This window comes from Plectropomus leopardus, chromosome 3, assembly GCF_026936395.1.
Source record: "Plectropomus leopardus strain MGB_pleo_1.0 chromosome 3, ASM2693639v1, whole genome shotgun sequence".
NCBI lineage: Eukaryota > Metazoa > Chordata > Actinopteri > Perciformes > Serranidae > Plectropomus > Plectropomus leopardus.
This window is the reverse complement of record NC_142178.1, coordinates 12,207,150-12,229,326: the sequence shown is the minus strand read 5'-3', so window position 1 is coordinate 12,229,326 and position 22,177 is coordinate 12,207,150. Positions and strand designations below refer to the sequence as shown.

The 22,177-nt window shown below is 40.6% G+C and overlaps 2 protein-coding genes across 2 annotated transcripts; one reads left to right on the top strand and one right to left on the bottom strand.

The window, feature by feature from the left end:
- Positions 1 to 227: 227 nt before the first annotated feature.
- evpla (envoplakin a) lies at positions 228 to 18,678 on the top strand. Its single transcript, XM_042484753.2, has 22 exons — positions 228 to 410; positions 5,838 to 5,937; positions 6,034 to 6,188; positions 6,668 to 6,791; positions 7,140 to 7,271; positions 7,426 to 7,467; positions 7,684 to 7,845; positions 7,983 to 8,090; positions 8,213 to 8,308; positions 8,465 to 8,575; positions 9,695 to 9,841; positions 10,007 to 10,158; positions 10,256 to 10,353; positions 10,509 to 10,681; positions 11,918 to 12,066; positions 12,339 to 12,477; positions 12,595 to 12,788; positions 13,648 to 13,798; positions 14,027 to 14,110; positions 14,431 to 14,538; positions 14,629 to 14,721; positions 14,868 to 18,678. Exons 1-22 carry the CDS (start codon positions 358 to 360, stop codon positions 18,249 to 18,251), a joined length of 5,955 nt encoding a protein of 1,984 aa, XP_042340687.2. The 5' UTR covers positions 228 to 357; the 3' UTR covers positions 18,252 to 18,678.
- Positions 18,679 to 18,731: 53 nt separating this feature from the next.
- ten1 (TEN1 subunit of CST complex) lies at positions 18,732 to 22,172 on the bottom strand. Its single transcript, XM_042484762.2, has 3 exons — positions 21,964 to 22,172; positions 20,202 to 20,359; positions 18,732 to 19,863 (listed from the first exon to the last, which is right to left on the bottom strand). The coding sequence occupies exons 1-3, from the start codon at positions 22,050 to 22,052 to the stop codon at positions 19,721 to 19,723; spliced, it is 390 nt and encodes a 129-aa protein (XP_042340696.2). The 5' UTR covers positions 22,053 to 22,172; the 3' UTR covers positions 18,732 to 19,720.
- Positions 22,173 to 22,177: the final 5 nt, after the last annotated feature.

The window sequence follows — 22,177 nt, the reverse complement described above, 5'->3', positions numbered from 1 at the left end:
GAAATATGCATCCATGCTAATTAAAGAGCCCCTGCTCACTGTGAGAGATCTGAGAGGGCCACGATAAAAAGGAAGGGCAGGACTGAGGGAGGGAGGGAGCTTAGGAAACAGGTCAGGCTGGTCTTCCTGCACAAGGTGGATGTCTGGGCGGTGACACACCTGCTAACCTGTATGGGAGGAGCTGCGAGCGTCAAAAAACTGCGCTGACGTGAATGTGTGTGTTTAAGTGTGTTCGAGAGGAACCAAAGGGAGAGGAGAGACGGAGTGGGAGCCACAGGGTGAGGAGGACTGAGACGAAGAAGGAGTACGAGAAAGACATTTTTGTGGGATCTCTGCCTGACCCCCACAGCCTCCAGGATGTTTAGGAAAAAGGGCAAGGACTCGTCCAAGAGCTCGGGCAAGCTCAGCAAGTGAGTTGTTTTTTTTTCTCCTCAGAGGGCTTTATGAATGTGATGCATGTATGAATGTATGTGTATGTGTGTCGTGACAATGTATCTCGGTCATGTCACCCCTCCTCCTGTTCTTCCCCAGCCGAGGACTGTGTCATGTTTCCTGTGCGTGCCGTCGTCCTCTTTCTCTCTGAGTGTTGTGGTTCCCCTCCTGTTACAATATGGCTGGGTGAAAGTTTGCTCAGGCAGATTCTTCACTGATTTGTGCCGAGTTATGTCATCCTCGGGGGATGGTGAAAGTTGAATGAGATGTTTGCCAGGCTGTTGACAGGGCGCTGAGGTCAGGTTTACTTTGTAAACATAAGGTGCGCTTCGAGACAAGAGGTGAAAGCAGTGAAAATGTGCTTATGACTGGAGGTGAAAGTCACAGACAACTGTTCTTTCCAACTTGCTTCATCAGTCACCAAAAAAAGGAACCCAAAAATGTGACTCAATGAGCCAGTTTACCTCAAATCCGAGGCAAGATTTACACTTTTGATGGCTGGCAAAAACACTGTTGGTGATCATATTTCAGTGAGAGAGAAGAAAAAAACTATCCTCTGAGAGGGCCTGGCTGCTTTAAAAATGTAGAAATATGAATCACATCATATTCAGTGCTCTTTAATGATGGCACCTTAAACTGGCAGGTGCTTGCACCTTGAAAAGTTTTTAAAAAGCTGTATTTAGTGTGTGTATATGTGAAATGCACAAATTCATGCATTAAATTTAAGAGGACAGGGACAGTAGGGAGCCATCAATCTCCAGAGTTACTGATCTCCTGGCGGGTTAAAAGAGATAATTTCACTCAACTGACATAACTTTAAAATCACATTTAAATGCACAATATGTGACAGAGAGAAGCTGGAGACACATTCAGCTGGCAAAATCCCTTTGTGTCCCTGTCATGTGTCACAATACTGACGTGCTTTCAGGGGGTGACTGGGTGGTTTCACCTCGCCCCTGCCCTGTACGTGTTGTCCGACTGCTGAGGTGTGATGAGGGCTGGGCAGTCTGTACTGCTTAGCTGGTTTCTTTCTCTTAAGTGGGCGTTGGTTCCCAACTGTATTTTACAGTGTGACACAACATGCTGCTGGGTTCATTGGGCCCTAAGGACATTTCCATCATGAATTAAATCAGTGAAGACAATAAAGACAGTGTATAGTAGGCTGCAGCTAATGATTATTGTCATCGCTGAATAATTTTTAGATTTATTTATTCAAATAACTAATCATGTAGTTTCTGAAATGTCAACAAATCCAGATCCAACTCCCAAATGGATTTTTTTTGTTTTGTTCGACTAACAATCAAAAAAGAATAAATATTCACTTTTCATTTCACTTTAAAAAGATCCTAATTGTTTAAACCTAAAAAAAAGTTAGTGTCTGGACTACCTTAAAATTTTAAGTTAACTGAGTTTGAGAAGACAGAGTGAATTAATTTTGTAATGATTCAACTTATCTTTTCAAATTCAGTCAACTTAAAAGTTTAAGGCAGCCCAGACATTAACCTTTTAAAGCTTAAACAAACAGATTCTTTTTGAAGTGTTTAATTGGAATGATTAAAAACAAAGAAATGCAGAAAAATACAATTCAGAAACTGAAACCAGCAAATATTTCGCCTTTTTACATAATAAATGACTGACGATTAACTGATAATCAAGCTCAATTCATTGCCTATCCATTGACAAATAGATTATTACGGATTAATCAATACTTAGTTTTGTCAGTTTCACACTTGAAGCTGCATCGAATGTTAAAGGTTCATCTGGAAACTTTAGAAACTTAAAATCATTTACAATGAGAAATTAGGTGCACAGGTAAAGCAGAGGACACAATGGTGTGCGTGTGTGTGTGTATGTGTGTGTGTGAAGTATAAACATGTGGGTGCTGGTAGCTGTATGAGGGCGGGTCACATGATTTCCATAAGCATGTCAATATTTCTGCTCGTGCGATCTGTCTTTTACATCACAGCTCACATCTTGGGTCGCACAGTGATTGAAAGTAACTGAGCGTGCAACTGATGACGGTACGCTGACGATGGCGGTCAGTTGTTCTCTCAGTGGACAGTCATTGGGTGGAGCCATTGACATATGCACATTCACATTAAAGGACATTCCTGTCTGCGGTGTGTAAGGAGCTGAACCTGCTTAGCAGTAACACCAGCTCTGAGCTGCTCCCAACCTCTTTACGCCCCAGAATTCAACACAATTGAACACAATTTAATTTCATAATACAAACTGTGGGCTGGGAGGAGATTTGAGAGTCAGGGAGTGTTTGTGGTGCAAGTTTTGTGATCTTGCAGCTAGGTCAAAAAATGCAGAAAAGCCCTTTGAAATTATGCGGGTCATCCAGTTACCCAGGTTTTATGTCAAATGAGCTGTAGCTGCAGCTGTCTAGCTTCCCTGCTGTGGCCATTCATAAAAGCAACAAAGTACTCATTGTGTACTTTTTTTTTAACTAATTGTGATATTATTTGTATTTAGTGCATTCTTTCCTATTGGAAGTTGCCATTTAGTTCACTAAACACGGAATATCAAACCTACAAAAAACCCACACATTTATATATCAGATTGTTGACGTAAGTATTCTCTTTTAAAATCCACGCAAGCAGCAGTCATTCTCTGAGGGTTTAACTAAACAAGGCCGTACTGTATTCAAGAATTCATAATGTACACTTCCTCCACAACATCAGATCGCCTCACAAACGCCTCACACACTCCTGTCACCTCCTGACCAACACTCTGCGTTGGACATGAGAGGTGTGAAGTGTGTACCTACACTTGACAACCGTTAACTTATTCCACTCATGCCCTCAACAACCTCCCCTCTTCACATCCAGCAGATGTAATAAGGAAGACATAATTAAGTCAGTTATTATAGATACACTGTAAAAATAAACCATTTGTTTTAACTTAAAGTCTTCGGGCAGCCTTCAGTGTTTAAGTTGACTGAATTTGAAAAGACAATTTGAATCATTACAAAATTACCTAAACTTGCCTTCTCAAATTCAACCCACTTTAAGTTTTAAGGCAGACTGAATACAAACTTCTTTAAGTTAAAAGGAGTTCTTTCTAAAAAGTGTTTATATATACACAGATTAACAGTTATTATACCACCTTTAATGAAAAAAATAAAAACATTTGAAAAAGAGGCGGGTGAGGAATAGAAGTCAACCTAAAATTTAATTTAAGATTTTTGCTTTAAAGTTAATGTCTTTTTTTATTTTTTTTGGTCATTGTAGTCTACTTACAACAATACAACATATCCAACTATGGCCTTTCCATTACTGTTACAGTCCACCAACATAATCAAGTCAGAGACAGGAAGTCAATGTCTGACACATTTTCACAGATCACACAAGTTAAAGGGTTTTTTTCAGTGTTGTCTCTGACTTTAATTTTCTTTTTTTGCCAGCAATGAGAGCAATGTACAAGCACAAGTATTTCTCTGGCTGAAACGGGGAAATAATTATTGTGTAAAATATGTGCTCTATGTGTGTGTGGCGCATACTTGTCTGTCCTGCTGAATGAGCAGGAAGAGGGAGGCCATTGTCAGAGCGGCTGCAGAACCAGCTCAGCTCGCATCTCAGTGACTCAGTGCATTCCTCCGCCGCTCCATCATGAAAGAGCTACATGAAAATTGCACTTAGGCTGTTGTAAATCTGCCTTATATGACATTTGCTTGTATACTCAACAGAGAGACATAACTTCGTACCGTAAAGCAGCTTTGGTATGCGGTCAATTAACCAGCAAGGTCGTTGCCAACATTTTTAGGTGCTGAGTTACACATCAGCGCATTTTCAGAGGATTGAGGTGGAGATATTTGCTTTAACTTATAATAATAAGTTAAATAATGTTGATTGCACAATGTAATGGCTATAGAATAATGACACCATCTATGTCTAGACTGGTTCCCTATATGCTTTGCTTTCACCACGAAATTTGTGTGTGACTCTGCACAATCTCCCGGGGGGTTAAAAAGTTGTCCGTTTCCACTTAAAGTGAATGAATGAAGTCTTTCCAGGTTGTAAAATTAGACCTATAGCATAAACCTCCAGTGAGAAGTGAAAGAGTTTGCCATGTACAATATCAAATTCCATGTTTTGAATGATTTCTTCAACTGAGAGTTATTTGTGAGCGTAGGAGTTGCAGCTGTGACTTCACTTTAGTTTAACTGATTTAACCAATAAAATACTGAGTAATTTACCTGCCTTGGTGTCAGAGAGCAACTACACACTATTTTTTTGTAAGACAATTTTAATGACTACCTCAAAATGGAGACATTGGATGTTTGGACACAAAGCATTAAATACAGTAAGAAATTTGACCTCCAAACTTTAAATTAGATTCAAGTTAAAAACAATAGCACTAGTGAATGAGTAGTTTCTATTTGACTACAAGTTTGCTACAATTAACTGCTTGTAAAGCTCCTTTATGTTTCCTCATTTCTCCACACTCATTGGATTTCTTTCTACTTTAATTGATCACTAACTTGACATTAAACTCAGAAGATGTAAATACCATAAAGCCTCTTATACAAAAAAAATGTTCATATTAAATTGTAATATCATCCAATGTAATGGTTTTTCAAAACCTTAGCTAGGAATCACTCATAGAGCTATTATTTGGTTTTATGGGTGTAGTTCGTCTCTCGTTAAAGCCTCCACCTGTTTTTGTCTGTCAGAGGCATCACTTTACCTTTTGCCATGGAATGGTTAGTATTTAAGGAATGCTTTGGAGTGGCTCGGACGGTGACAGGAAGTGTCCTCGCTCTGACCCTACGCCATGCCATTCGCCCTGAAGACAGTGCGTGATTTGTCGGGCAGTGTGTGATCTTGATAAACACGCATCAGGTAGCTAATACAGACGAGTGAAAGAATAAAAGGAGGCGCAGATTCTTGATATTGGAGATCTTAAAATATGTTTTGTCCTTAGATGTCATTGTCTCACAACATGTCTGAGCTCTTTAGTTCATATTAGGATGTTGATGTGAAATATGTTCATAAATTAAACCAATTTAATCTTTTTTTGTGGTGTGAGAGAATATCCCAAACTCTATCAAACTTAGATTCACTGAGTTTTTAAGAGTCTTCCTGCTGTGTGTGTGTGTGTGTGTGTGTGTGTGTGTGAGTGTGAGTGTGAGAGTGTGAAGTCCACTTAAGTTTGGATGCTGTTTTGTAGTCAGTATTGATGATCAACAAGACCCCTCACTATGACTGCAATGTGTAAAACTAAAAGGCAAACTGAGAGGACAGCGCAGCCACGTTGAGTGTCAGTCTCTCTCTCAGGAGATTTGAGGCTGTGTGGAGCAGAAGAGGGGAAATACTGAGCTGATTCTTAATGACACTTGATCTGATCTGTGGCTGCGGCTTCATCTGTGACCTTTCTGACCTCTTCTCCTCACCCTGCAGGGCCCAGGCCAGCAGTCTGGCCTTGCTGATTGCCCAGATGCAAAAGAATGCCGACACAGTGGAAAAAGACATCCTCCGGTCTGAGGAGCTCCTCGCTGTGGTGAGAACACACGCTGAAAGACAAATACAAACTAGTGCACAAATCACAAAGAAGGAAAAAAAAAGATTCAGCCTAACTTTTGTCTACTTCCAACAGGATGCTGAAAATGACAAGAAAGATCTACCCCTCCAGCACCAGAATGAGATATCAGACAAGCTGGGCGAGGCTGAGGGCCTCCTGAAGGACCTGTTCCTGGACGTCGACAAAGCCAAGAAGTACCAACACCACCAGGCCAGAGAGATAGAGAGCGAGTGAGTCGTGACAGAATGAGCAGTATACACAATGGTTTACAATTAAGATAATATACAAAGAAAATAAACAAAATGAGTTTAAAATAAAGTTTCTATACGTGATCCTTCAGTGTAAAAATTATACATATACATTTAAAGTCCACAACAGCTACTGTTATTTGCCAGTCATTGCCATAAGTAGAGTCCACCCATGTCCACCTTAAAGCTAATGCTTATAACTATGGAGGCCCAAAGTGGTCAATATGTTTAAATTAAAAAAAAATAAATAAATAAAATATTTTAGTTGTAGGGAAAATTGCTTGTAATAAACTGATATTGTGAAAAGAAGCCGGATCAAAAATAATAATATTTTCCCAATTTATGGTTATATTATTTAGTCTACATTCATTCGTATTTCAAACTCTATTTCACACTCTGGGTCTTTATAAATATTGAGCTCTTTGTTTCTTTGCATCTCTTCTTCCCTCTGGTGATTCCAGTGTCCTCCACCTTCATGAGCGCTGGTTGACAGACTGTGCCTTCTACCGAGACATCTACGAGCAGATTGACGACGTGTCGCTGATGCCCAGAATCAGCTGGGGGCCTATTTTCAACCACAAGCAAGTATGTATAACCACAGTAAACCCTCTTGTGAACACTCTTTTTTCTTATGGGATTTGTGTACTATAAGAAAACTAAAAGCCTCATCCCTTAAAGTTATTTTTACACAGTAATACATTAAATTCTACTCCTGATCTTCATGCATTATATACCTGTTGCATTCCTACAAACACGTGTGCATGTTTTCAATCAACAAACGATGCCTTACTGAGACAAAAATATTAACCAGAGCTGAGCAAGTTAGAAAACACAACTAACCAGAGAGTGCTCAGCCTGTCAGACTCTCCCTTTGGTGGTTAGTTTTGTCTCAACAAAGCATTAACTGTTTTTTTCGGGTATCTGTGCTCTCAGAAACAAGTGAACTCGGAGGAGTACGGCCCCACCATGGAGGACCTGGAGAAGCAGGTTGCTACACACAATATCCTGCACAAAGAGGTTGAGGCCTACAACTCGCAGCTCTGCGTCAGCTCTGCAGGAAGCAAGGTGAACACACATGAAAATGCACATTCTGGCTGCCTTTCACCTGCACTCTGTATATACCACAGCAGCCGATCAAAACCTTAGATGTCCTGCTCTTTAATGTTATTGGAAAACTGTGCCAGCAGTTAATAAGGTATGCTGTTATCTTTTCTTTTAGGACCAATATGTAGCCCTGAAGAAGCAGTACAACAATCTACTGGTGAGTTGTGTTGTCCACATGTGGTAGTGCAGTTTCCAATTTATTTTTGAGTTTTATGCATGAACATTTGTTAGGAGAAATGTCATCAACAACTAAATAATTTTAGAATTTTAATCAAGGAACCCAAAACCTCCCAAAATACAATTAAAATTTCACATGCGTCTACACCTTTAGAACTTATCAGGTTTTATTCAGTTTTATTAAATTTCTCTGTAGGAAAACTCCAAGTGGCGTCGCCACTACCTGAAAAGTCTGTATGAATACATGCACGGCTGCGACAAGGAACTGTCGTTCCTGAAAGATGAACAAGATAAGATCAAAAAGCAGGACTGGAGTGACCGCATGATGGACCCACCTGACGTCCGCCGGACATATGAGGTCAGAATGAAAGAGTGAAACATAAATGTAAATAATAAGCTTATGTTAGTTGTCCAGAGGGATCCAAACTGAGGTATTTGTTCTGTACTTGGGTAACCAAATCTGTGAATAATCCCAGTTGATCTGATCTCGATCAGAACTTCAAGAACAACAACCTGCTGTCCCACGAGAGTGAGGTGAACAAACTCCAGGACGAAGGAGACAGACTTATTGGACTGAAACACCCTGCCAGTGACACAATAGAGGTAAGTCTCATCACCCAGAATACACTGCTTTCAAAAGCAAAGGCAGTGTCATGAAATGTAACCTTTTAAACTCATTTGAATGCCACTTAAATCAAACTCTTTACATTATGTTACATCTCCAGGCTCAGAAAGATGCTGTTAGAAACGAGTGGCAGAAATTCCTTAATCTCTGCATTTGTCAAGAGACACAGCTGGACAACGTGGAGGAATACAAGAGGGTAAATATGGGACATCTTACGCCACACTTTGTCATTACTGCAATCTGCATTTGAGTTTGTGTGAGAAGATTTTGTCTCTTTGTCTGAATACATCTCCCTGTAGGCTGACACATTAAGTTTTATGCAGTAAAAAATGTGTTTTGTGTCATATTCCAGTACCAAATGGAGGCTGAGCAGCTGTCAGAGTCGCTGACCAAACTAAACAGCAGCCTGGATCCCAAGTCCCTCAGCAAGATGGGCAATGCAGAGACACTGCTGCAGCTCGAGGTACAGAGCAACTTTTGTAGTCCCACCTCCCTGTGGGAGATACACACTGAAGCACCCACTTCTCCTCTTTTAAGTAGTTTTATGAACAAGTGAGGACAAGCTGGTTCTTAGTTTTAATATATGGCAAATAAATCTATTAATATTATAATTATATTGCATGCTTTATATATTGTATCTTTTTTTTCTTTATCCATCATATTCCTGAGGGCACTACTTTTGGCAAATAGTGGATATGGCTGCTCTGTGCATCAACAGAAAGTGAACGCTGCAGTAATACACAGTTCATTAGCACTTCTGTCTTACTTGAGTCCCACTGAAATAGTCTTACACACATTCCTGTCCAACTTCTATCAGTGGACATGTTGCTACAGTATTTGCAATCTAGCTTGAACTGGCACTGCAAACAACATCTGTGATTTAATGTCACAGGAAAAACATCGGGTGTAAGTCATTCCCAACTCTGACTTCTTCTGAGATAAATTCATTGTAAAACCATGAATGGCTATGGTTTGTCGACATGGCTAATCTTGGTGGCTAACCGCCAGTGGTGGTTCTGCTGAAAGCATTCGCCTTAAAAACTGCTATGTTTTTAACAGACACTTATTTAATGTAAAACTGGAATGTAATAAATTGTCCGCGAGAGCTCTGGTGCACGTGGTGTAAGTTGGTTTTGGGTTGATACAATTTTCAACACAGATTTGGTGCTAAATTTAAGCACTTTTGAGCACTTGAGCATGACATGTTGGTACCAGCTGTTTGCTCAAGTCATCACTTGAGCTTAAATTCTTAGCCGGATGCAGCCTCTTAATATCAGCCAAGACCGCCGGCGGTCTCGCCCCAGTGGGTGTCTTGCACAGTTCAACACTAACAACACATTTATCAGGCATCCCAAAGTTTAAAAATAGAAATGGATACATTGTGTATGTGTATGTATACATTGTGATATTTCAATATTGTCTTGGACTCTTAAAGCACAAAAAGTGCATTAAACCATTATTGGAGATACATGCTTAAATGTATCTCCAATTCAGTCTTAATTCTTCAGTGATGTGTATGATGAGGATTTGTTGCTATCTACAATGAGATGATAAAGATATCTCTATGTTTGTTTCACCCCAGGTCGAGGATAACGATGTACAGACGAGCGAACAGCAGCTCGCAGACCTGAGGAAACGCAGCACCACCATCGCCCCTCTGAAGCTACGACGTAATGCCCCCAACAGACCCATCACTGTGGAGTCCCTGTGTGACTGGGAGACAGATGAGGTGGAGCTTCTTCACCTTAAATTGTTGTTGTAGAAATAAGAAAAGGCAGAAATTGTCAAATATTTACAGCTGGGGTGTTTACTTCAGGCCCTTTTATTCAGACACACTAATGTTTCTTTTTGTTAATCTTTTTGGACATGTTTCTCATTTAATATTACCATCTAGGATTCTCTGGAAAGAGGTGAAAAGTTCACCCTAAAATCTAACTCATCTGAGAACTGGGACGTTATTTCAACTAATGGGGCCACAAAAACCTTCCCGGGAGTTTGCTTCCAGATCCCTCCACCTGATACAGAGGCCATTGACAAAGTGGACCTGTAAGTAATACAAGGTCGAAGTATTATGCAGCTGCAATAAACAGTGCAAGAATATGCCAATAATACTGTTTCTATTCACCTTTGTCCAATTCATTAGGTTGGGTCGTGAACTGGCAGACATCAAGAAGAGGAGAGCTGCTCTGGTGGCATCCCTGAAGAACCACAAAGCCGAGGTCTCCAGAGCCCAGCAAGCAGGTCTTTGTCTATAAATTAAATCCTTGAATATCCTAATTGTGAAGTATTATTGGTTCTGTAAAACATAACGATTATTTACATTTAAGTTTTACATTTTTATGGTAGTACCGCAATCAGATTAGGCAATAAATTAACGTCCCTGTTTTCTCATTCAGCCCCAGTTTCATCTGGCCCAGTGGATCCCAAAATGAGCGCCCTGTCTAAGCAGCTGGACAAGCTGGACAATGACCTGGCCAAAACCGAGGAAAGCATGCTGAATCGCCTGCGAGCCCCACTGAACCCCAACGATCCAGCAGGAGATCTGGCCAAGAGGCTGAGGGAACAGGAGGTGAGAGATGTGAAGTCACACATACAACTGTGTTATTTATTTTAAACCGTAGACTGTATAAAATAAAGGACGTAGCTACCGTGATGTCACGCATTGGTTTGTGGGCAGCGGTTTTAAAGCCTCAAATTCAGCACTTCAGCTCTCAACATCTTGTTTTGTTTTTGTCTTTTTTTGGAGCTGTTGAGAGTTGAGGGGTGGATCTGATTCACAAACTGTCACTTAAAACGGTTCGCCCTTAAACATGTTCAACTTTAAGACCTAATAAATGGAAACATGTAGGCTACATTTTAGAATGAATAAAAATAGCTAAGAGACCAAAATTGTTAGTTGCGCCAGGCTGTGAACATATTTATTTCACTGTTGGGCATTTTAACATGGGGACTGACATTGTTTTGGAGCCCCCCTCAAGTGGCCACTCAAGGAACTGCATTTTTTGGCACTTAAGCATTGACTTCAGTTTTAAACCCTGGGGGTTGCCTCTTGATTTATCAGAGCTAAGATTGATCCTGTTAAGCATGTTTCTGCCTTTATTCCTTTTGTCGGCTATGTCGATTAAACACCTCTAATTTATCAAATGTTTTAGACCACATGTCTTTTAAGGAGCTGCGTATACACAGAGTGATGATATCATGCAAAGTGTTGAAAAGTCTCTGAAAAATTTAAGACCATGAGTTTTTCTTTTTTTGAGATAAGTTTGATCAAAGAGGAGTTCTAGATGATTTGATGCCTAATATTTGATGACAATAGGCTCGGGTGGTATTATTTTTCATACCTTCATACCATTCTGACATTTTACCGGGGTATACAGTGTATGTATATGATGGTATAAGTATGAGACGCTCCAACAATCACCAGCCCTGGTTTGGTCAGGGAGACACCTCGGGTGTGCTGTGTTAGAACTTTTCTGAAATGGCACTAATTTGTAGAACAAAATTCTATACATTAGATAAAGCCAGTTTCCAAATTCTTGTTTAATTTTGTTCATGTATTAGAGCCAAAGGTTTTTCAAAAAGGATTTTTTTTTCACTTAATAAATCAGTAAATATGGTCAAAAGCCTATAAAAGTAGTTTGGAATAAAATGTTATGAAATCAGGCTGTAAATGGCATATTAACAAAGCCCTCTGAGAAAACCTTTTGAATATTGGTAGGAATAAAACTTAAGTGTTTGTATGTACGTGCTATGGAAGTTGAGGTTGTTGGCTCCTAGTAACTAAAGTATCATCCGTCCCTTTTAGGAAGCTAACAGGGCTCTGAAGGCTCTGGAGCAGCAGAGGCAGGCAGCTCAGGCCGAACTGCAGCCCCTGCTGGCCAAAGACCCCAACAGTTCTGCACTGGCCAACAAGAACAACAACATCGCAGAACTTGCTGACCTTTACACCAAGAAGTAAGTGTTGTTTATGTTTTGTTAGGGGGATCGAATTTATGCAGTGATTAGGGGGAGGGGTTTGTCTTCGATGAACATATGGATTGTCCCTCTTTTAAAACAACAGATTACAACTTTTCCCTTAAAGACTGCAAAAAATGATTTAAAAATATTTACATTAAAAATGCCTGTCATAGGTGTTCATCTGTCCGCCTTTGTTGAGCTCTGCTACGTAACTAAATAACCTCAGTATAATTATTAACACGTTTATCTTTTTTTGGTTTTTTTTTTAGAGCAAATGCATCTCTTAATCTGGAGAACCAGATTAAGAAGGTGGACGGCCTCGTCTCTGGGTTTGAGAGAAACCTGAGTAATGATGGTCCAATCCCTGATATGCCGAATGCAATCCAAGCCCGTGCTGAGGACATTAAGGTGAGGAAATCTGCATTTGAAATCTAAGCCCTACTACACAAAAGGTGATGCTCTTTCTCAGAGATTTATTTTAGATCTGACAGATTTGAAATTGCATGTCTCCTTTGCTGTATTCAGTACCAGCAAAGGTCTGTGGCAGCGGCTCAGGACGACATGAAGAAGCTGAGTCAGGATCTGGACACCACGGAGCAGCTTTGCAGGTCTTTGCAGCAGGGTTACCAGCAGTACTGCCCTGAAATCCAGCGCCAGGGATCAGATGTCAAGCAGCTGCAGAACCGCTATGCTAACGTGGCCAACCAGCTGCAGGAGAGGTGAGAATCAAACCATGAGCAAATCAAGTCAAATCAGCTTGGTCCCCAAAGGAGTGATATGATGATTAAAAGGACAGAAAAGAAGAAGAAAAAAAAAACATATTGCAAACATATTTTGCTTTTAATTGTATATATTTAAAAAAAAGTCTTTGCTTCTTTTTTGAAATCCAGATAGCTTTGCCTTTTCAACGCTATAAAAAGTATTCAAATGAAACATAGATGGTCTCTAATGAGTTTGCAGTGACACTCAACTTATAACCCCCCGGGCTGTAAGTTGATAGGGTGCCGGTTGGCCCAATGACACTAAATTAAAGCACACTGGAAATTATTTCTGTACTTTAAATGTAGTGTATTAAAAAAAATCAACATAGAGCTTGTTTATATTTTTAAAAAGTGCCAGGGAGGATCTCCTGCCAGTAGCCCAATTGCCCTCAAATCCTAGAAACACCCCTATGGTAACCAGACCACTGCATTGCTGCTGCAACTGGATGTGCTTTTTTGAAAAAGAAAAATTAACCGGCCCCCTGGTTATCTGTCACTTTGCAAAAGTTGCCCCCCAACAAGTTGAGTACTAGATGTATACAACTTTCCTACTGGCTTCAAACATACATAGGACCTACATTTTGTTGTTGTTTTGTTTTAAAAAAAAAAAAAGTTACTATTGCAAATAAAAAAAATATGTATATCATTATTTTGCAGAATGTTTCAGTGCTTTTACATGCAGTAGCTTGCAAAAAAAAAGCAGTTTACACTGATATGATGTGTCAGGCAAAGGTCTAAGCTAATTATACCTCAGACTTAAATATATTTTAGGAAAGGGCACAAAAGAATTATATTGAACATATTGATAATTTCTCAGAGAGAAAATATTACAAGAAGCTGCAATCAAGAACCAGGAGTACCAGAGCACATCCACATCTCTCAAGTCCTTCCTGGACAACATGCCAAAAGACCAGATGGGCTACAATGCTAATCTGTCTGAGGTGTCTGCCAGGCAAAGCTCCCAAGAGGTGAGACTGTGATTTATTTATACATATGATTTGTTCTGTGTAATTCTGTGAAAAAAAATAAAAATTATATATATACATATATATATATATATATGTATATATATATGTGTGTATATATGTATATATGTATGTATATATGTGTGTGTGTGTGTGTGTGTGTGTGTGTGTGTGTGTATACATATATAATTATTTTAATGACTCACCGTGATTCAAACCTTTTAACCACAGAGGCTGATGGATGATCTGAAGAGGAAGGGAGATGACCTGAACAGAGTGACTGACTTGTCTCAAGACCTGCAGAGTCTACTCAATGTGAGACTCAAATGGATTATTAGACAGTGATATAAAATATTAGCATAAGAGTGTATTGGTAATTCTAGTTATCCAATTATATAAGAAGTAATCCCTATTGATACCATAAATGATGTCATCATTGTAATACCTTTTTAGTTTATGTATAAAGAAATATTTGCAAATAGTCAAAAAATGGGAAAACAACAGCTGTATATAAAGATGTACAAAATGTCTTCATTTTCTCCCACTGGCTTCCCTTTGAAGTGGAAAAACAAGCATACTCGATTAACTGAATACAATATGTTGCGCCCAAAGCCTAATTCCTCATGTATGTGCAGGAATATGAGACCAACGTTGACAAATACAACAGTACACTTGAGGATGCTGGAGCCACTGTTCCCAAGAAATCCGGTATGCCCACACTGGCTGATGCTGTTCAGAAAGAGGTAACAGTCAAACTCCTAGTTTGAAACGTCACGTGACTGTGTACGTAAAATGTGTATGTGGTTGATGGTTTGCTCTCTTGTTTATTACAGGGAAAGGATCTGGTCAACCGTTATGCTAAAGCGTCAGCTGAAAATACCCAACGGCAAAAACAGATGGGCTTGGCTCAGAATCTCATGGCACTAGTAAGAAAACAAGTCATGAATAAAAGTAGCCTTTATGTTTTATAGTGGCCTCTTCACTGTATAATATATTTTCCATAAAGCTTCATCACTAAACAATTCACTTGACAAGTAATTGCCATTCAATTAATTTGCTTTTCCTGCTGCAGAATGAAGAGAAAGTCCAACAGGTGGCACAGCAACAAGTGCAGTTTGAAAACCAGCAGAAGACTTCTTTGGAGTTAAACAGTCTGTTTAAAGATCTGGATGAAGAGAAGGAGAGGAAAATTCATGCTGAGACAGACCTGAGAAACTTTAAAGACAGGCTGATGTCATTGAGGAACCGCAGAGGAGTGGAGCACATTGTGGAGACAGAAGTACTGCAGTACTTCCGGGACCCAAAGCTGGAGAGTGATTTGGCTGATCTGCAGAAAACTCTACAAGAGGAGACGCTGAAACATAGCACCACCCACACTGAGGTTGAGGTGTTGAACAAGAAAATCAACATCCTGGAGGAAACCATCAAAAACACTCAACCCAAACTGGTGACCAGAGAGGTGACAGAGTTTGAGAAAGATCCTCAGTTGGACGTAGAGGCCGCCAAGATCAGAGACGAGATATCAAGGATGAAGAATGAAATTCGAGTGAAAGATGGGGAGAATATTCAGATGAGGACAGAATACACGATTCTCGAGCAGAAGCCAAAAAACATCAAAGAGAGAGTGGTTAAGAAGGAAGTGGTGAAAGTGGAGGCGGACCCACAAATGCTGAAAGCAGTGCACACATTCGAGACAGAAATTTCTGAAGAGGGCAACAAGGTCAAGCTCATCAATGATGAAATCTTCCAGACTAGGAGCATGATCAATACAATTCAAAGACTGATTCCTAACATTCAGCCCAGGGTCATCACTAAGGAAGTGAAAAAGATTGAACAAGACCCTGAACTCATCGCTGAATCTAAGAGGATTCGAACAAGCATTGAGGAAGAGAAGCTTGAAAACATCTCTATATCCAAAGAGCTGACAGAGCTCCACAATCGCTACAAAGATGTACAAAGCTGGAAGCCAAGAATCGAGACAAAGGAAATTGTCAACGAGATCTACCAGATTGACCCGAACACAGAGGTGGAGATTGTGCGGCTCCGAAGAGACATAACGGACTGCAACAAGCAACGTTCTGATCTGGAGAGGGAGATCACACACGTCACGACAGATGTGAACATCCTTCGTGCAGAGAAACCCAAGGTGGAGATGAAGGAGGTTCTCCAAGAAGTGATCAAAGAGGAAAGAAGCCCTGAAAATGAGAGGGAGATTCGGAGGCTAAATGATCAGGTGAACCATTTACACTCCACTTACAGCTCCCTCTTGGACCAGGTTAATTTGCTCAGGAGAGAAAGAGATGAAGTGAAGGCTGAAAAGTCCAAGATAGAGACCAAGGTTGTCACAAGAGATGTCATCAGGTATGAGTCTGATCCTCTGCTGGAGAAAGAAGCTGACCGTTTGAGAAAAGTTGTGCGGGAGGAGGCACAGACTCGGCGCAGCATTGAAGAGATGGTGTTTGATCTCCAAAACAACTACATCCTGCTGGAGAGACAGAAGCCTGAGGAGAGAGTGGTTGTGAAGGAGGTTGTGCGTGTACAGAGGGACCCGAGGCAAAGTGTCGAGCATGAGAAGCTCAGCAGGAGCCTGGATGAAGAAATAATGACGCGGCGTCAGGTTAACCTAGAGTTGCAGCAGCTTAGAACCAAGTTGGAGGATAAAGAGAGGATCCTCAGAGAGAGTGATGAGCACCAAAAGAGGGTTCAAGCCGAGTTTGAACTCCAAGAGATCCGCTTGCGCATCACACAGCTTGAAAATGCCCCACCTCCTGTTGAGGAAAGTATTATTGTTGAGGAGGTGCTGAAGGTTGAAAGAGACCCAAGACTGGACAGGATGACAAACGACGTTAGGTCAGACATGGACAAGGAAACCAGCAATATCATGCGTCTCCAAAGAGAAATTAATAACATCACTCTAAAGCTTGAGATCCTGCAGAAGGAGAAGTCTGGTGAGAGGATGGTGTACAAAGAGGTTGTCCGTGTAGAGAAAGACCAGGCTGTCGAAGCCGAGAGGGAGCGCTTGAGGGAACAAGTGTCTCAGAGTAAATTTTCCAGACAGGACCTGGAAGATGAAATCAGACGTCTCAACGATAAAATCAACTTTCTGATGGGCAACAAATCCAGCTCTTCACGAGAAGAGGCTACCCTCAATTCGAACAAAGAAAGCCTACTGAGGGAGAGGGACAACCTTACTCGGGAGCTCAGGACACTCGAGGCTACAAGACATGACATCAGCCTGACTTTCCAGCAGCAGAGCAAGCTAGTGAGCGAAAGAACACATATGAGCAGGCAGAGGAGCCTGAAGATGGAGTCTGACGTTCAGCGTCTGGAGAGGGAGATCCTGGACGAAAAAGACAAAATCCATCAGCGAGACAGCACCATCAGGGAGCTTGTGCTGAACCTGCAGAAAGAGGAGCACACCGAGACAAGGACCAAAGAGACCAATGTCTCCACCAAAATCACCATTCTGGATCCAGATACAGGCAAAGACATGTCCCCTTATGATGCCTACCTGCAGGGCCTGATTGATCGTCAACAGTACATTCATCTGCAGGAGCTGGAGTGTGACTGGGAGGAGATTACATCCTTGGGACCTGATGGGGAGACATCTCTACTGCAGGATCGCAAGAGTGGAAAGCAGTACTCTATCAAAGATGCCCTGAAGGATGGCAGGTTGACAGAGTATGATTTACAACAGTACAAGAAAGGCAAGCTTCCCATCTCAGAGTTTGCCTTGCTTGTTGCCGGTGACAAAAATAAGCAACCTAAGTTCAACTCAATCATCCCCAAGTCCGCCACAACGGGTAACTCTGAGCCCTCCTCTGCAAAAGAAATCTACCCAATCGCTGGTCTAATAGATACAAACACAGACACCTGCTTTACAATACGCAGTGCCACCCTGCGTAAACTGATTGACCCCACCACCGCCCAAAAACTTCTGGAGGCCCAGGCATCGACAGGCGGCATCATTGACATCAGCAACAATCAGAGATACACTCCTCACAAGGCAGCAAACAGAGGCCTCGTTGAGGAGAGTCAACTCCAGAGGCTACTCAATGCACAGAAGGCCTTTACTGGAGTTGAAGACCCCATGACCAGAGAGTGTTTGTCTGTGGGAGAGGCTGTTCAGAAAGGCTGGATGCCAAAGGAAACTGCCATTCGCTACATGGAGGCACAGCACCTGACAGGAGGGCTGATCAACCCCGTTACCGGCCAAAGAGTAAACCTCTTTGATGCCCTAGGGTCCAAAATGATCGACAGTGGAATGATGAGGGAGCTGCAGGCCGACTCAACCCACACCAAAGATATTGTAGACCCGATCACAAAGGAGAAGATCAGCTACAAACAAGCTCTGGAGCGCTGTAAGAAAGACCCAGTGTCAGGTTTACCGATGCTGCCCGCCTCCTCCAAAGAGTCTGGTTACACGTCATCGTTCAAAAAATATGCAAGATTCTAGATGTGTTTACAACATAGTTGCAGTTATCTGTTCTGTGGAGTGATATGGTAAAACATGCCCTACTGCATTATGGGAAATCCATACGTTAATTACATAGGCTACATTTGGACTCAGGAAAAGTATTTTGCTGTAAAGCTTTCTGTCTAGCTTAAGTGATTGCTGCTGTATTGCCTTTGTTTACCAAACATGTCTTGATGTGGGCAGATGGATTTTTGATTTAATTTAAAAACAGAGAACATAAATGCAGTCCATCTTTGATATTATTGTGTTATTAATGATACTGGGACATGGTGCAATGCTATTTACAAAGATTTGATTTCATTCTGTATTACTCATGGGCTATCCTTGACACTGTTGACTTTAAACTCAATCTTGTTTGATACTTTATGAAGAAAGTTATATCAATAAATTTAAATTATAATAGAGAGCTTCAATGTGGTTTGTATTCTTTGTAAATTAAACACACAAACAGGTATAATAGACAGTTTTCAACATTTACTTTACATTTACTTTCAAGTAGGTATTGTCACGTCTAATCTTATTTTAAGAACCCAGTACAAACATAAAATTTGGGTTACTTTTACCACAGTTTCCCATTTTATGCTCCTGAAAGGCACCCCGAGTGTGCCAAGAGGAAGGGGTGCCATTTCTCGACAGATATCAAACAGCATATACTGGGAACCACTCCACACCGTGTGCTTGAGCATCCTGATTGCAAATATTACCCATTAAAAGCGCAATGTATTTAGGGGAGTCTAATGGCAGAAATGGTATATAATATTCATAATTATGTTTTCATTAGATTACAATAAACTGAAAATAATATTGTGTTTTTGTTACCTTAGAATGAGCTGTTTTCTCACATACAAAGTGGGTCCACTCCCGTAGAGTCTGCAATGTTGTTTCTACAGTAGCCCAGAATGGACAAACCAAACAGTGCCTCTAGATAGGGCCATTTGCATTTTTGCATTGGCAACTGTAGCATTCCTACACTAGGTATGTCCAAAGTCTGGCCCGGGGCTATCAATCCCAATTCAAACATGTTGGCCTTTTTGCTGCATTGTAATTCCAAGCATAGACATTATTGTGAAAAAAACACATTTTATTCTTGAGACGTTTGAGTGCCTAATCAAGTTTTTCACTTGAATATTTTTTATTGCAGCAAAATTCTGAAAAAGCAAGTGATTTTATTATTTTAGAGGGCTACCAAAATTGAAATTGTATTTGTAATATTAATCATTTATATAATGACAAAAAAACCTATACATTTGTGTATCGATACAATGTTGCCGCACAATTATCGCGATACTATCCTGTATCCATATCTTCCCCCACCCCTAGTAGACAAGATAACAATGTAAACTGTAAAACTTTAACAGTTAACCAAACTGTCTTAAAGTTTATTAAAGCTCACACTGCAGCGCTCCAGTGCACTTCAGAGGTGGCGCTGTAGTCCTGACAGATCCTGATCAGGTGGCATGTGGAGCATCACCCTGTTGGCGCTCCCTCTCCCTGAAGAAGCTTCTCTGCTCATTGATGGCTTTCTGAAGAAGGGCAACGTTTACACCATCTACGCAGTTCAGTACACGGGCACGGACCATCACACCAACCCCTGTAAGATGAGAAGATGCAGATAAAAGCAGGTGATAGAGGCGAAGAGTGCTGGATGTATTTAAATGAGCCTAGTGGTCACGATTTAATGAGACTGAGAGTGAAATTTACACACGGACAAACAAACACAAAACATTTTTGAAAACTGAATAGTTCGCTTGAAAAATGTTTTTTAAATATTGCTGCAACTGCATCAGCTGTTAAGGATCAATTAATAAACTAATCATATTTGTACGACACACTGTATTTCGTACACTATTTTCACATCTGGTGATGCTATTTTCAGATAGACAGTCAATTTTCTTTTTGATTAACCCAAGAAAAACCATCTTTCCTTACCCTCAGCATTTTCAATCTCACCCAGAGCTAGGTACTGTGCTCCAATTATCGGGTGAAAAGGCTCCACAAACAGGGTGTGGATGACCACCTGGTGCTCTTTTGAAGCATGTTGAGCAGACAGCGTAGCCCTGGACTCCTCAGGCTGATAGCACACAAGTCTGGAAAAAGTGAACAGGAAGGTTTATTGTTCGAGTCAAGCCCAGTGAACAGCTGTATGGTGTATTCTTGTTTATTTATCTGATGGCTGTTACATATGATCATCTTACACAGATGAAACTACCCAACAGTGTGTAAAGTAGAAACAACAGGTTCCAGTTTGACAGGCTACAATATTAAAATGCTGCTATCATGTTAATGCTACGTAATGACCGAGAGGGCTGTACCACATTAGCAGTGTCTTTATGCCTTCTTGCCGGCCGTAGTCGTGACGGGAGGCATCATGTTTTCAGGTTGTCTGTTCATCCCTTTCTCGTGAACGTGATATCTCAAGAACACCTTAACGGAATTCCTTCAGATTTTAAACATACGTTCACTTGGATTCAACAATGAGCTGATTTGAATTTGACGTTCAAAGGTCAAGGTCACCGTGACCTTGCATCCGTCTCATTCTCATGAACACAATATCTGAAGATGGCCTTCAGGGAGTTTTCCTCAAATTTGGCACAAACATCAAACTGATTCGAATTTGGTGGTTTGAAGGTTAAAAGTCAAGGTCACTTTTACTTTGTAAAACATGTTTTTGTCCATTACTCAAGAATTTATACACTAAAATTTCACACAATAGGATAAAATGATGAAGTGCTGACATTTAATATCCAAAAGGCCAAAGGTCAATTTCACTGTGAAATCATAATGTTCTGCAAAAACATTTTTTTTGGCCATTTATCAATGTCATAAGTCATGATTATGACGTTTGGTCAGATAATGAATTGGTGACACTAATCTTCGGTGTCCACACTGAAACTGTGCTAATTGTATGGATCTCTTGTGCTGCCGGGGAAAGATGTGTGTAAACTCTAAGTGCAGTTTGACTGCTGCACGGAGGCACACGCCCATGTGGCTGTACTTCTAGTTACTTTTATTGTACTTACATACTTATGTAGATGTTAAAGGCAGGATGAGACATTCTGAGAAAGCTTTTCCTCCATTAAGACTGGGGGCTGCAACTAACGATTTTTTTATCGATTCATCTGCCCATTATTTTCCCAATTAATCATTTTGTCAATGAAATGTCAGAAAACAGTGAAACATGTCCCATGTAATTGCCCAGGGCGCAAGTTCACGTGTTTATATGGCATGTTTCTCCTACTTACAGTCCAAAATTGCAAAGCTATTGACTTAATTATCATGTATAGTGAAGAAAAGCATCAAATCCTCACATATAAGATACATGCATCTGGCAAATGACTGACTTGCCTTCATTGCTTTCTCTTCATCTAGACAACTAAATCATAAATTATTGCTCTTGGACTTCACTTGACTTTAACAATAGGGTATTCCTTCTAATTTTCAGATTTGTGAATAATTTATATTATCTGTGAAAACTGAGGGGGGAAAAAAGGTGATTTACCCGCTTTCCCTCTATCCTTACAACATTATACCACGTAAAATAAAAAATAGAATATTGTGCATCTACTTGCCAAACCTGGATTGCTATTTGCTAAACTGTTATAATTTCAGAAAAAAATCAGATTAATATCAAAATAACAAACAAAAGAGAAATGATGTTTTCCAATCAGAGCTCCAAAACTGATAAACCCACCTGCCAAAAACTCTCACTGATTCACCTTCCTGCACTGCACCGGAGTTTACTTCCCAGGGGAAGTGAAAAACTGCGGCTGCGGGAAGCATCGTGGAAATAGATTAAAAAAATCAGAAGTGGTTTAATAATGAGAATAAGCCGATGAGGAAGTTAGCACTGCGGTGAGTCTGTGTGTGTTTGTCTCACATGGTCACATGACTTCTCTCCCACATCA

Bases quoted from the DNA above. Each gene is read 5' to 3' on its own strand.
- evpla (XM_042484753.2), top strand. From the start codon at position 358: ATGTTTAGGAAAAAGGGCAAGGACTCGTCCAAGAGCTCGGGCAAGCTC. The intron at 10,159-10,255 runs GTAAGTAATACA...CCAATTCATTAG, and splicing joins GCCATTGACAAAGTGGACCT to GTTGGGTCGTGAACTGGCAG. The intron at 14,539-14,628 runs GTAACAGTCAAA...TGTTTATTACAG, and splicing joins CTGATGCTGTTCAGAAAGAG to GGAAAGGATCTGGTCAACCG.
- ten1 (XM_042484762.2), bottom strand. From the start codon at position 22,052: ATGCTTCCCGCAGCCGCAGTTTTTCACTTCCCCTGGGAAGTAAACTCC. The intron at 20,360-21,963 runs GTGGGTTTATCA...CACTTTTTCCAG, and splicing joins TCAGTGAGAGTTTTTGGCAG to ACTTGTGTGCTATCAGCCTG. The intron at 19,864-20,201 runs GTAAGGAAAGAT...CTCATCTTACAG, and splicing joins TGAGATTGAAAATGCTGAGG to GGGTTGGTGTGATGGTCCGT.